Source organism: Poromitra crassiceps (assembly GCF_964638095.1).
Source record: "Poromitra crassiceps genome assembly, chromosome: 3".
Classification (NCBI taxonomy): domain Eukaryota; kingdom Metazoa; phylum Chordata; class Actinopteri; order Beryciformes; family Melamphaidae; genus Poromitra; species Poromitra crassiceps.
This window is the reverse complement of record NC_139625.1, coordinates 27,832,371-27,847,242: the sequence shown is the minus strand read 5'-3', so window position 1 is coordinate 27,847,242 and position 14,872 is coordinate 27,832,371. Positions and strand designations below refer to the sequence as shown.

General features: G+C 44.0%; 1 protein-coding gene across 4 annotated transcripts in view; it reads left to right on the top strand.

Moving 5' to 3' along the window:
* ubr1 (ubiquitin protein ligase E3 component n-recognin 1) overlaps positions 1-14,872 on the top strand; it is a gene marked incomplete at its 5' end in the record, with an annotated part of 52,342 nt that overhangs the window by 3,701 nt on the left and 33,769 nt on the right. For all 4 annotated transcript variants that reach the window (XM_083633669.1, XM_083633668.1, XM_083633667.1 and 1 more), the window contains 11 exons: positions 1,626-1,704; positions 2,810-2,920; positions 9,812-9,939; positions 10,031-10,169; positions 11,231-11,293; positions 11,412-11,535; positions 13,091-13,198; positions 13,306-13,394; positions 13,481-13,579; positions 14,491-14,648; positions 14,741-14,840. In XM_083633669.1, coding sequence (XP_083489795.1) covers positions 1,626-1,704; positions 2,810-2,920; positions 9,812-9,939; positions 10,031-10,169; positions 11,231-11,293; positions 11,412-11,535; positions 13,091-13,198; positions 13,306-13,394; positions 13,481-13,579; positions 14,491-14,648; positions 14,741-14,840 — 1,198 coding nt within the window. The remainder of the gene's footprint in view (positions 1-1,625; positions 1,705-2,809; positions 2,921-9,811; positions 9,940-10,030; positions 10,170-11,230; positions 11,294-11,411; positions 11,536-13,090; positions 13,199-13,305; positions 13,395-13,480; positions 13,580-14,490; positions 14,649-14,740; positions 14,841-14,872) is intronic.

The window sequence follows — 14,872 nt, the reverse complement described above, 5'->3', positions numbered from 1 at the left end:
CTTGCCAAAATTTAGCCTAACTTTGGAGTGTTATTTAGTTACCTTCTTGACAAACTAGCATGACATGGTTGATAGAAATCGATTCCGTAGGTCTTCTAGTTTCATATGATACCAGAAACTTCACTCTGGCTTTAAAACTGAGCCTGCTGCAGCCTCTGAAAGTAAATGTCCAAATTGGGATATTTCCCAAATATCACGATATTTCCGAAAATCGGCCCAATCCGCATACTCCTCAGGGTTAATGTGTATATGTAAAAACTGTTGTCTGTAAAAAAAAAAATCAATCAATTCTCTGGCAGACCACCAGGCAGAGCCCCATGGACCACAGTTTGGGAACCAATGGTTTAGACCAGTGGTCCCCAACCACCGGCTGCAACGCATTTGGTACCGGGCCGCGAGCCGGTACCCCCCCCCCCCCCCCCCCCAAAAAAAAAACATAGGCTATAAGATTATAGGCTGTGTGTGGTAGTTGAAATATAGTTTCAAGTTGATGTTTATTTATGTTTGTAGTTAAAACAAAAACATAAATACGTATAGGCTACATACAGTATAACACAAAAGGCTGTTATTTACCCTTTGTCGCCACCTGGTGAGTAAATATATATGTAACTAAAACCATTAAAATTGACAACCGGTCCGCGACTTTTCTTTCCATGTATCTACCGGTCCTTGGCACAAAAAAGGTTGGGAACCCCTGGTTTAGACTGTTGAATGATCCCTAACTGTGTTATGTCCCACCCCCAACATCCTGTGTCAACAGGATCAGCATCATATCCAGGAAGTAAAAATTCCATTTCATGGGGTCTTTAAATGTATCTAGGTCTATAGAGCAGCAGGTGATAACTTGATAAAACATTTCAGAACTTTAGCTGGTGGAGAACTGGGTTAGTGGGTGAGATAAGAAGCCACAAAGTTCAATGATAAGCAGCCCCGTGCAGGCATTGACATGTTATCAGGTCCCTTGAGTGGGAAGAGTTTGGCCTCAGGTTTTATATCTACAGTCAAGTGATCTTATTACACTACAACACCACAGTATTTAGGCTAAGTGTTAAAAATGAATAGTTTATGAGTAGACTCTCAGGTTTCATTATGTAAGATGCAGTCTGTGAGCAGAGTTGAATTAAGTGAAACAGCGTCGGTCACAAGGTTGTGCACACATGTACGCCTCTTAAATGAGCATGTGCCATGTTATCTAAAATAAACACATGTTCTATGATTAGAGTTGGCCTACAAAGACATTAAAACAGAGAAACCTGAGATTGTAATGAAACAATCAGTGTGCTCCTGTTGTTTACTCTAAAACAATACATTCAAAATGATGCTATAATCAGTATAAATACACCCAATGCCCACAATTGGTGATAACACTAACGCTTGATTGGCAGTAGGCATTAGATCATATACTGACTGAGGTAGGGAGTGTGCAGACTATAGTAGAGGTTGGTCAAATGGACTTGAGTGGCAGGTTTTCCAACTTCAGAAGATGCACTTTTCACAAGAGTTACTTTGAGTTACTCATTACTTTGCTACAGTACATTCACATTCACTGGTAGGGTAACAGTGCAGCTTGTGCCAGCTGTTGACATTTGCACGATCAAATAACAATCCTCTTCTACTGATTGCAGGGACTGTGCAATTGATCCCACTTGTGTGCTGTGCATGGACTGCTTCCAGGATAGTGTGCACAAAGGCCACCGTTATAAGGTATACACGTTTACATTTTAATATCAAATTAAAGGGATTCTACTGATCATATTTTGTCTTGATTCATCTTGATGTTGGTAATACAGGTTTTATTTTAGTACGTTAATCAATCACATTCAAATCATTCCCCCTTGAACAATAAACAAGAATGGCATAAACTTTATAATATCAACGGTTCTGGGAAATGGTGATAGGATATATATATCATCTGAAGTAATAAGTCAGTTAGTTACCCAGGCTAAGTGGGTGGGGGAAGGCCAGTCTGACGGCACAGATGGATAAGGAGGGTCTCCTCTCTCTTGTACTGTAGTGGCTAAAGCATCCTTATATCTTGTCCCTGTCGTTTGCTGGTCTCCCCTGTGCCATGATGTGACGTCAGCCAGCTTAACTGCTCTGATCTCCCACAAAGTTGAGGAAAAAGAAACCATGTTTTCACATAGGCTTATAGCTGGGGTTGTTATGAGCATTGTCCGGTTTAAATCTTGTGGTCTAACTCAAACTATGACTTTATTTTGGACTGTGCTTTTGCTGCTCCTATGATTCTGCATCCCGTCACGGCTGTAGCCACATCCCAAACCTTGAGTGCTGTGGTCTGGGCGTCCTCCCCTGAAAACTTTATGTTTATTTATTAAAGCCAATTTCCTAAATCTTTACATAGATTTACATGATTTGTGTCCATCTGAATTCCAGAATAAAATTACATTCTCATTCAATTCCTTCAGTTCAAGGGATCACAGCATCCCAGTTATTATAAATTGTATGTGGGGTTTTGTCAGGTAGCCTCCTCCTGAAGAGCTGCTGAGTATGCAGGGTTTGAGTCCTGTGCAAAGCAACAACTGCTTTTTCACACAAATGTATAAAAACAAAAGCAACATTTTTAGAAGCAATTTTATGATAATATATACAGTAGCTCCATTTCTTTTTGGAAATATTCCGTTTTACAGGGAAAACGTATTGCGGTCCGGACCTTGGTGTCTTCATACTGTATACACAGTGTGTGTCCCATAGCCCCAGTTAATGTCACTGTGCAACCTTTGCTAATGATGTAACTCTGCTGTGTTTATCCGTTACTTTTCCTCTGTCACACACATGCATTTGTTCCCAGATGCACGCGTCATCAGGCGGGGGCTTCTGTGATTGTGGCGATGTCGAAGCCTGGAAGATTGGCCCCTGCTGCTCCAAACACGACCCAGGGGCAGCCACTGCCATGGTAACGGTGAGTTACATAATAGCTGGAAGGTGGGAGGGGCCTATTTTTCCATTCTGTGTCAGTGAACCCCAGAATGCTTATTTTCCCCTCTCAAGCTGGATGGTTCTCTCTTGGCCGTAGCTTTGGCTCCGGAAACAAGAAAGAAAGGCACTTGTTTGACCTGAACTGACAAGAACATTTCAGAACTGGGTTAAGAGATTGGCACTTTTTTGAGTGCTTATAATCAAGTGGAAAAATACGCTGGTGGATGAGAAGAGAAGGCAGCCTTTCTAAAGTGGCCTAAATCTTTGATTTCACCACACCCAAGGGCTCCACTGTTACCCCTCTCCCAGGACTGTTACCCCTCTCCCAGGAGCACTGTTACCCCTCTCCCAGGAGCACTGTTACCCCTCTCACAGGAGCACCTGTTACCCCTCTCACAGGAGAAACAGAGGAGGAGAAAGAATGAACAAGCACACAAGCAGAGGGTGGTAATAGAAATGTTGCACCCTCCTCCAGATGAAACTAGAAGAGCATCTCCGTCCGCAGTCTGCAAGCGGACGGCTACAGCCAAACATCAAGGCAATGAGCTGAGCAAGAATACTTGTGACAGCTCTCCTTTGATCAGAGGTGATATCAAAACAGAGATTGTAAAGAGCACAACCATACACTAACCATATTAATGACATCAAAGAGGAGATCACATAAGCGTTAGATGGGTGCAGTGACAAAATTGATAAGACTGTGAAGTGCTGCATACAGACTGAGCTTTCAGCCACGGTGGATGATGGTGAACAACAGAAGAGCCTTCAGGGGGGGAGGGGCGGCTGCTGAGAGAGAAGATCCTCAGACTGGCTCCTTCCACTGGACCACATGACACTTTGACTGGCCAGCAGCATGTACAGGCCCTAGTTCTGACTGTTGAACCTGCCACTGACAGCGAGAATGAAGGTGAGGATGTGGACGATGGGGATGAGATAAAGGAAGAAGCTGTCAGAAAGTCTATTTCTGAAGTGGAGGCTGGTGCCGAGAGCCAGTTGCAAGACGTGGAAGAGGTGCGGTTATCATTTGACGTCAATGAGTCCACAATTTGGGGCGACAAATGGAAGACCAGCCCTTATTTCCCATATACTCGAACGTCAGCTTGACGAGGGGTTGCAGGGGAGTCCCCAGCAAAAATGAGTAAATTGTGTGATTTCACCACTAGGGTTTCAATGACTAGAAGTTAGCCCAAGGAGAGAATGTAGTGCATATACTTGGTCATAGCTTTCACTCTCTCCTGTTATCTCCCCATCTATATTATATTATACTCGCGCTGTTTACGTCAGCTGCGTCAAGTCACATTTTCGAGGAGCTGCACACCAGCTGCACCGACAGGCTGGCCAGCCGCGGCGCATTTGGCGAGGGCTTTGACGCACAACCACATAAACTTTGTAAAGGCTTTGGTTATTATAGTCCAGGTGCTGTTTGTCCTTCCTTTCTTAAGCAGTCATAGTGTTTGAGCTTTTCTCTGATTGGATCATTCACCTGTGCTCTGTGTCTGTTTCCATAAACAGCAGGTGCTTCTATTAAGTGCCAGCCTGCTGCTCCCATGGTCTGCTGGGCTGCTTTGTGTTTTCTACGCTACATCTGAACCTGTGATTAACGAGCAGTGACACCACATGACCACATGACCACCACACCGTCTCAGTAGAGACACACCACATGACCACCACACTGTCTCAGTAGTGACACACCACATGACCACATGACCACCACACCGTCTCAGTAGAGACACACCACATGACCACATGACCACCACACCGTCTCAGTAGAGACACACCACAAGACCACATGACCACCACACTGTCTCAGTAGTGACACACCACATGACCACATGACCACCACACTGTCTCAGTAGTGACACACCACATGACCACATGACCACCACACCGTCTCAGTAGAGACACACCACATGACCACATGACCACCACACCGTCTCAGTAGAGACACACCACAAGACCACCACACTGTCTCAGTAGAGACACACCACATGACCACCACACCATCTCAGTAGAGACACACCACATGACCACCACACTGTCTCAGTAGTGACACACCACATGACCACATGACCACCACACCATCTCAGTAGAGACACACCACATGACCACATGACCACCACACCGTCTCAGTAGAGACACACCACAAGACCACATGACCACCACACCGTCTCAGTAGAGACACACCACATGACCACATGACCACCACACTGTCTCAGTAGTGACACACCACAAGACCACCACACTGTCTCAGTAGAGACACACCACATGACCACATGACCACCACACCGTCTCAGTAGAGACACACCACAAGACCACCACACTGTCTCAGTAGAGACACACCACATGACCACCACACCGTCTCAGTAGAGACACACCACATGACCACCACACCGTCTCAGTAGTGACACACCACATGACCACATGACCACCACACCGTCTCAGTAGAGACACACCACATGACCACATGACCACCACACTGTCTCAGTAGAGACACACCACATGACCACCACACCGTCTCAGTAGTGACACACCACATGACCACATGACCACCACACCGTCTCAGTAGAGACACACCACATGACCACATGACCACCACACCGTCTCAGTAGTGACACACCACATGACCACCACACCGTCTCAGTAGTGACACACCACATGACCACCACACTGTCTCAGTAGTGACACACCACATGACCACCACACCGTCTCAGTAGTGACACACCACATGACCACATGACCACCACACCGTCTCAGTAGAGACACACCACATGACCACCACACTGTCTCAGTAGTGACACACCACATGACCACATGACCACCACACTGTCTCAGTAGAGACACACCACATGACCACCACACTGTCTCAGTAGAGACACACCACATGACCACCACACTGTCTCAGTAGTGACACACCACATGACCACATGACCACCACACTGTCTCAGTAGAGACACACCACATGACCACATGACCACCACACTGTCTCAGTAGAGACACACCACATGACCACATGACCACCACACCGTCTCAGTAGTGACACACCACATGACCACATGACCACCACACCGTCTCAGTAGAGACACACCACATGACCACATGACCACCACACCGTCTCAGTAGAGACACACCACATGACCACATGACCACCACACCGTCTCAGTAGTGACACACCACATGACCACCACACTGTCTCAGTAGTGACACACCACATGACCACCACACTGTCTCACTAGAGACACACCACATGACCACATGACCACCACACCGTCTCAGTAGAGAACGTGAAAAAGCACGTGTGCAGGTTTAGATGTCTCCTTGTTTTGACTTTGTGAGAGAGAGATTCCATTTGTTGTTGTCACACAGTCGTGTGACATGGTGGCAAATAGAGCTCAACAGTCACGTGACTTTCCGTGATGTTTCCAGCCCTGGAAGAGAGTTCCCCCCATTCATTTTCTCCATAGACATTTTGAAAAATCCTTATAGGACGAATCAGCGTGATGTCACAACAACAACAAATCCCCCAGAAATGTGGAACCCCGCAGCAGTTAACTTGTATGAGTTGTGCCAAACAAACGTTAATATCTCAAAAACTATACATGACATCGCTTATATTTTGACATTCTGAGTGAGAGCAGAAGTAGCTCAAGAGTTTGAGGTATAGTAAAACTTAGAAGGCACTTGGTGGAGCACAAACCATCAATGCTTAACAATTGCTTGCAAAACGTATAGCTTGTGTAAATGCAATGTTGTTTAGTAGCTGGCTTGGAAGTTGCTTGACCACAGCATAATACGAGGAATCAGCGTGACGTCACAACAACAACAAATCACCGCAAATCCCCCGGGAAGTACAGCAGTTAATAGTAGCAGAAGTAGCTCAAGAGTTTGATGTATAATATATGCATGTCGTGTTAAAGTTGTGTGAACTGTCACAGTTTTTGTAATGTAAACAACATAGCCGGGGCTAGAGTGAGCACTCAAGGCTGACTCCATAGGGTCCCATTGCCGTTTCCCCCCGGAAACGCGGTTTGTTTACCAAAATGCTGCTTGGCTGATCCCTCGTATACAGTATAACCAGTTTTAAGGCTGGAACCAAGCCAACGCGTGACCTACTGAATCATGAGTGACCGTAACACATTTCATTAGGAGCAAAAACAAATAATAACAAGCGGGAGAGAAAAAAATCAATTCCCCCCATTTTTATGCCGCCGCCGGCGAAGCCAGGCCGAAGGCATTATGGATCCGGGTTGTCCGGCCGTCCGTCCGCCGGTACGGATGTTTGTTAACGCCATATCTGAGGAACGCCTTGATGGAATTTCATCAGATTCGCCTTAAACATTCACTTAGGCCCAAGGATGATCTGATTAGATTTTGGTGGTCCAAGGTCAAAGGTCAGGGTCACTGTGACCTCTCGAACGCCATTTTCAAGCTTGTTAACGCGATATCTGAGGAACGCCTTGATGGAATTTCATCAGATTCGCCTTAAACATTCACTTAGGCCCAATGATGATCTGATTAGATTTTGGTGGTCCAAGGTCAAAGGTCAAGGTCACTGTGACCTCTCGAACGCCATTTTCAAGCTTGTTAACGCGATATCTGAGGAACAACTTGACGAAATTTCATCAGATTCGCCTTAAACATTCACTTAGGCCCAAGGATGATCTGATTAGATTTTGGTGGTCAAAGGTCAAGGTCACTGTGACCTCTCGAACGCCATTTTCAAGCTTGTTAACGCGATATCTGAGGAACAACTTGACAAAATTTCATCAGATTCGCCTTAACCCTAGAACACTAACGTCGGGTGATTTTCACCCGGACAATTGAATTCACGTGATTTTCATTGTCTTGCTGCTGTCTGAGGTGGGCGGGTCCTTAGGTACCTTCAGGATGCTCACTGACGTCATTGAATGTAGGTTTGTTTCCCTGCTCCCATTCATGGTTTTTTCTACCGGCTACGCGTTCGGGTGATTTTCACCCGACGTTAGTGATAGAGGGTAAAATATCTTCGGGTTAGGGTTAATGGTATTGTGGTGACTTTTTTTTTTTTTCACCACACAAGTCCCATGAATGGGTGGACCGAAGGAGAAGTTGGGAACTCCTGTTTTTTGGGGGGGGGGATTTTTTTTATAACGATTACCTCATTTTTCCCGAATTTGACATATTTTTTATAGTGTCCCCCATAATAAACTTTTTTGTGTTTTTTGTGATATTTCACATTTAAAAACAAAAGAAGAGTACCTCAATTTGCCATGTATTGTTGTACGTTAAGATATTTTGATGAGAAGTATGTTTTATGGGGTATATTGCATCGGGTGAAATACACCCGACATTAGTGATGGTGTGACTTTAAATCACGTTAGTGTTCTAGGGTTAAACATTCACTTAGGCCCAAGGATGATCTGATTAGATTTTGGTGGTCCAAGGTCAAAGGTCAAGGTCACTGTGACCTCTCGAACGCCATTTTCAAGCTTGTTAACGTGATATCTGAGGAACAACTTGACAAAATTTCATCAGATTCGCCTTAAACATTCACTTAGGCCCAAGGATGATCTGATTAGATTTTGGTGGTCAAAGGTCAAGGTCACTGTGACCTCTCGAACGCCATTTTCAAGCTTGTTAACGCGATATCTGAGGAACAACTTGACAAAATTTCATCAGATTCGCCTTAAACATTCATTTAGGCCCAAGGATGATCTGATTAGATTTTGGTGGTCCAAGGTCAAAGGTCAAGGTCACTGTGACCTCTCGAACGCCATTTTCAAGCTTGTTAACGCCATATCTGAGGAACAACTTGACAAAATTTCATCAGATTCGCCTTAAACATTCACTTAGGCCCAAGGATGATCTGATTAGATTTTGGTGGTCAAAGGTCAAAGGTCAAGGTGAGCTCTCGAACGCCATTTTCAAGCTTGTTAACGCGATATCTCAGGAATGCCTTGACGGAATTTAATCAAACTTGTCTCAAACATCGACTTGGACTCAAGGATGAACTGATTACATTTTGGTGGTCAAAGTTCAAGCTCACTGTGACCTCTCACACACCCAATTTCCAAGCTCTGTAACGCAACATCACAGGAGCGCCTTGACGGAATCTCTTCCAATTTGCCTCAAATGGCGATTTGGACTCCAGAATGAACTAATGCGGAGGCATAAGTCCGCGTTGCGGTCGTTCTAGTTATTTTTTGTTTTTGCTCCAAGTGAAATGTTTTATGGTCACTCACGATTCAGTAGGTCATGGGTTGGCTTGGTTCCAGCCCTAAAAACTGTTATATAAGGGTTTTTCTAAATGTCTATGGAGAAAATGAATGGGGAACTCTCTTCTGGGGCTGGAAATGTCACGGAAAGTCACGTGACTGTTGAGATCTATACACAGACTCACTGCTTGGTTGAAGTGTTAAATGTCAGACATCTGTATGAAATGCTTTGCTGCTGTGTGGGATGTGTGCTCTCAAGGGATTTGATATTAACCAGCCTGTTTTGCTCTTATAAGGTAAAATATGTGGACAAATTCCTTGTCACATTGTAGCTTTTGCTGAAATAGGAAGCAGGGGATTAGTAAAAGTTATTTCAACAAAGTTGACCGTGTCACTAGCTCAGATTTCTCCCAAGTTACACATTGTGTTGAATCTTGATTATTTGTTTCTCTGTCCTTCCTGTCTTGGCAAATAACATTATCAATAGCAAGAAAGAAACTTTCACTCGTATCCAAGTGACATTTCTATTTGATCACACCAGATTCAGTAACGGAAGGGAATTGCAATGTTTGAGGACGTTTCTGACAAATCTGACAGCATTTCACAGACATTTTCAAAGTGGGGGGGACACTAGGGATGTGTTCTTCAAATCTGACTGGTGTGATTCCCTCATCAATTTGCAGGATGAGTGTGTGTTGGAGCCCGGCTTATATGAGCGAGCTGAGAAGCTGTTCCAGGTACTGCTGCACTATGCCACAGATCTCTTGGTCTGGGAGGAGAATTTTGATCTACCAGCAGAACTCCAGCCAAGGTACTGCCAGTCTGAACACATACACAGTTACACGCACAGCACCCTTGTTACTTTTAGACAGCCGGACAATGAATTTTCCCCACACATGCAGGGTGAAAGAGAACGCACACTACTGTGTGCTGTACAATGATGAGCACCACTCGTACGACCATGTGATCTACACCCTGCAGCGTTCTGTTCACTGCGATCATGCTGAAGCACAGACGCAGACAGCCCTCATTGACAAAGAGGTATGTTTTTTGGTTTCATTCACTTTACAGTCATGAAGAAGGGAAGCTAATTAGCTATGATGTCCCAAATAGGGATGTTCATCAATTATCGAAAATCGATAATTGATCGTTAAGGAATTGAATCTATCATGTGGAATCTTTATCGATTATTGTTATTATTAAAAAAAAAAAAAAAAAAAAAAAACTTGTGGACTAGGTTTGGGTGGAATTCGTTCCTCCTCGCCCCACTCCATTGCACAGTCGTCGACTAACGTGAGGTGGAGCTTCATATAGTCTCTAGTTTTCTGGCTGGGCACGGGCCTTTGTGCCAACAAAACTGTTTTAAACATGGGGAATTCACACCGGCATGCGCCGGGGACAGCAGAGTGTTGGAGAGGAGACACATTGAAATAAAGAGTTCATTGAGGAGAACACGTTGTCTTTCGTATTTTCTGCCATAGGCATTCATTTTGTGAAAATATATTAAAAAATATTATTATTAATATGATCGATAATTGATCGTTAATTTTCCCGACTTTCGATTATGGAAATTTTTCAAAATGAACATCCCTAGTCCCAAACCACACTCACAGCTAGAGCCCGACCGATACTGGATTTTTGGGGCCGATACCGATATTGGGGAGTAAAAAAAAATCTGATATCGATATATCGGCCGATATTCTCATATTATATATACACATTATATTACACAATTTCTTCTCAATGATTCCTCAAATATTAAACACTTTACAAAGATATGACTTGAGATATGTAATGTATGCAGGATATTTTACAGTTTAACAATGAACTTCATTGTCTAAAATGACATCAATGCAATGAAACTGTAAACTTCACTGGGAATTTTTACAATTATAAATAAGTAGAAATACAAAAACACAAATATAACAAATATATATAACTTGAGTTAAGAAAAAGGATCAAATATACACAACATGCTGTCTATACCTTATATATATATATATATATATATATGCGCAATATCGGCCAACATATTGGCCGATTCCGATATACATGTATCTAGATTTTCAGATTATATAAAAGTGTTATTATCTGATGCACAGGGACGACGGGCCGTGAAGCGAGGCACCCTTCGTTCCTGCCAGCAAGCGAAAGACCTTATCAGGGTAAATTATACATTATACATTTACTCTGCCATATGACATGTAGAATCATTTAATATTTTTGCACCTGAAACCATTGTCGTTCAGTGTTGTATGTCTCTTGCACTGCTGTGTGTTCCAGTCCAACTCGGAACACATCTCCCTGCAGCCACTGCGTGTGGAGATCCTCCAGTCAGCAGTAATGGCTCATCAGAGTTTCTCCCTGCGCCTGGGCTCCTGGTTCCAGCAGATCATAGGTTACTCAGGTACTGCAGCCACCGTCACTACACACCAGAGACAATGGGATATCAAAGCGAGACACCCCATCTTTGAGTCACTTCCTGGATTTGTGTCACATGGGTTTTACCCATGGTTTTCCACAGCCACGTTCATTTAGGAGACTTGTGGCAGGTCCTGAGTCTATTGGAGTCAATGGGAGGAGTGAACGTGATCTCAGATTATGACCCCATAGTCATCAAAGTTCCGAAGCCACATATCTTCTGAACATTCTGACACTAAAATGGCATTTTTCAGGCAGACCGGAGAAAATTGTAATTGTTCAAGACCTGTCTCTGTCTCAGCAACACAACACAAACGCGAGATTTAGCAACACGAACTCATGTTAGCAGGGAGCGATTAGCTAAAGCTACATGTGAAGTTTGTTGATGTAGTAGCTAAATCTGTGGTTGGAAAAAATATTTTTTAATCCAATAGCTTAGTTACAACTATATTGAGCTAACAAGGGGCAGCTTTGTGTTTATGTGTGGTTTGTGCGGAGTTTGGGAACTCACAATCTCAAGTTCAAGTTAACTTGCTAGGTCAGCACTAACCCCGCGTCATACCAGGCTCTCTCTCTCTCACAACACTTCAGGGGAGAGGTGACCACGTGACCATTTAGGAGACTAGTACCATGCTAGTACCATTTCTTACAATTGGCTCAGGATCTCTGTATACACTCACACACCACACAAATCTCCCAGCCCGTTGTTCCCTATTGCTTGTTTACCATCCAGACATTGTTGTTGGCAGTGTGCCAGGCCAAAGTGGGACTCCCCATTTTCATGCCATTAGAAAAGTGGTTGGTAAAGATTTGCAAAAGGCCTGAAGTCAAGTACTACCAGGTGTGACCTTTTTGCGCATTAAGCCACATCAGTTCAGATATTGGAAAGGCTATACTCAGTTCAAATAGACATTGTTCTGACTAGTAGAAAAGAAAAATTTTAAATATTTTATCATTTGTCTCTGGGTGCCTGTTCGGGGGGAAGGGAACTGGTGGGAATAGCATGATCCTCCCACGTGCTACGTCCTGCCGGTGAAGCTCCCCACTGTCAGGTGAAAAGAAGCGGCTGGCAACTGCGCATGTGTCGGAGGAAGCATGGTGCTAGTCTATGGCTCTCCCCAGAGAGAGGGGGTGGAGCAGCGACCGGGGCAGCAGGGGGGGAGAAATTGGCCAACTACAATTTGGGAGAAAATGGGGAAATTTTTCAGAAAAGAAAAAAGAAAGGGAAACAAATATATATATATATATATTATCATTTGTTGCGACGGGCATACAACAACAGTAACAATCAAGAACCTCATATTTGATAACCTCATTAACTTGAGTAGTCTAGTATGCTGTAGTTTTGAATGTGAGAATGTGCAGCACATGGATCGTGCACATGGCACTTAGTGTTCTGTAAGATGTAAGGCACTACTCCTGACTGAATTGGCGTGACAACAGGGAGTCCCAGGCCTGCACAGCTTCCCCAGTTGGACCTTTATAATCTCATGTCATGTGACGTGTGTGTGTGTGTGTGTGTGTGTGTGTGTGTGATCCAGCGGGCTTCAGGCAGGCCTTCTGCCATGTGGCACTAGAGCCCAGTGCAGAGCCAGACCACCCATGCCTCATCAGCAGGCTCATGCTGCACGATGCCAGGATGTACAAAGGCAAGTGGATCTGGGATTGATTTTTAATACTGATTAACAGCTTGATCTTGTCAACTCCATGTTTTGTGACACTAACATGACGTTTTTTTCTCTCTTATTTCCACAAGGGGCTCGCAAGATAGTGCATGAATTGATTTTCTGCAGTCTGCTAATGGAGACAGAGTTCAAGAGACTGTTTGCAATTGAGTTTACAAAGGTAAAAAAAAAATTGAAATGTTTTCATGTTCTTATCATCTGTTCTGTTCTATGAATGACCTACATGCTGCTACTTTGTCTTTTCAGCACTACAAGCAGCTGCAAAAGGACTTCATCAATGATGACCATGAAAGAAGTATATCCATCACTGCTCTGTCTGTCCAGATCTTCACTGTACCCACATTGGTACGTATTGTTTGTTATAGCACCATCTAGATATCAGATCTTCACTGTACCCACTGGTACGTATTGTTCGTTATAGACCTTATTCGATTGACGTCACTCACGTACGGGCACGCCCACTGCCACCATGTTGTTGACATAGCGCAGCCGCTTTAAGTGACAGCCTATGTAAGAGCAGAGTTTATAGGAAGCTAGCCGCCGTTAGCGTTACCTGTATCGTTCCAATTGTGTTCGGATGGTGACCTGCGTTACACACGGCTGTAGTAACGACAGCAATAAAGTCCCCGTGGTTTGTTTCTATCTCTACCGTCCACAGACGTGAAGGGAGCGAGACGGAGGATACCTCAGCAGCACAGGAGATGTGTGGATAGTTAGGAGAGACAGGTGAAACTTTCTGACAGCTCCTCACAGCAAAGTCTGTTCACCTCGTTTTTTCTTTTGTTTATTATTACAGGCATTAACGGCAGCATACAAACAACAACTCTGGGGTTTTTATTGCTGTCATCACTATCCCTATTTTGTAATGGAACAGAAACGACAATAAGGCTGTTACTATAGTTGTCAGCTGCAGGACGGTATGTCAACAATATGGCGCTGTCCGGGGTTAGCGAATAAGGTCTATAGCAGCATCTAGATATTCTATCAGAGTTTGAGTACATGTGTCACACTTGTGCTTCTTCATGAAGACCATATGTTCCCATGTCTTTACTTATAATTTTTCCAGATTATTATCAATATTGGTGTAATTTCTTAGGTAGAGACCCAGAATAAGCTCAATTAGGGTTTCCTGTCTCTACCGGCACAATCGTCTGTTGTTTTCCTTTGTCTGTTTCTGATTTTGATATTTGCAAATAAATAAAACAGAAAAAAACCCATCATCCATCTTTGTTCTCACATGCCTGTCCCTCCACTAGGCCAGGCAGCTGATCGAGGAGTGCAATGTCATTAAGGTGATAGTTGACACAGTCATGGAACTGCTGTGTGAACACCTGGATGCCAACAACCGCTTCCACTTCCAAGGCTACAACTCTGACAAGTTCTTCCGCATTCAGATCATCTTTCACGACCTCAGGTGATTAGGACAACCCTCTGATTTAACAGAGGTTTCTGGTATTAATCAATACATTTGGTCCTTATCCAAGATGTAACTTTTGTCTCTCTCAGGTATATTCTGATCAGTAAGCCCTCACTGTGGACTGACGAGCTGAGGACTGAGTTCCTAGAAGGCTTAAAAATCTTCCTTGGGCTCCTCAACTGCATGCAGGTACAGTACCAAACATCTCAGCCCTCATCCAT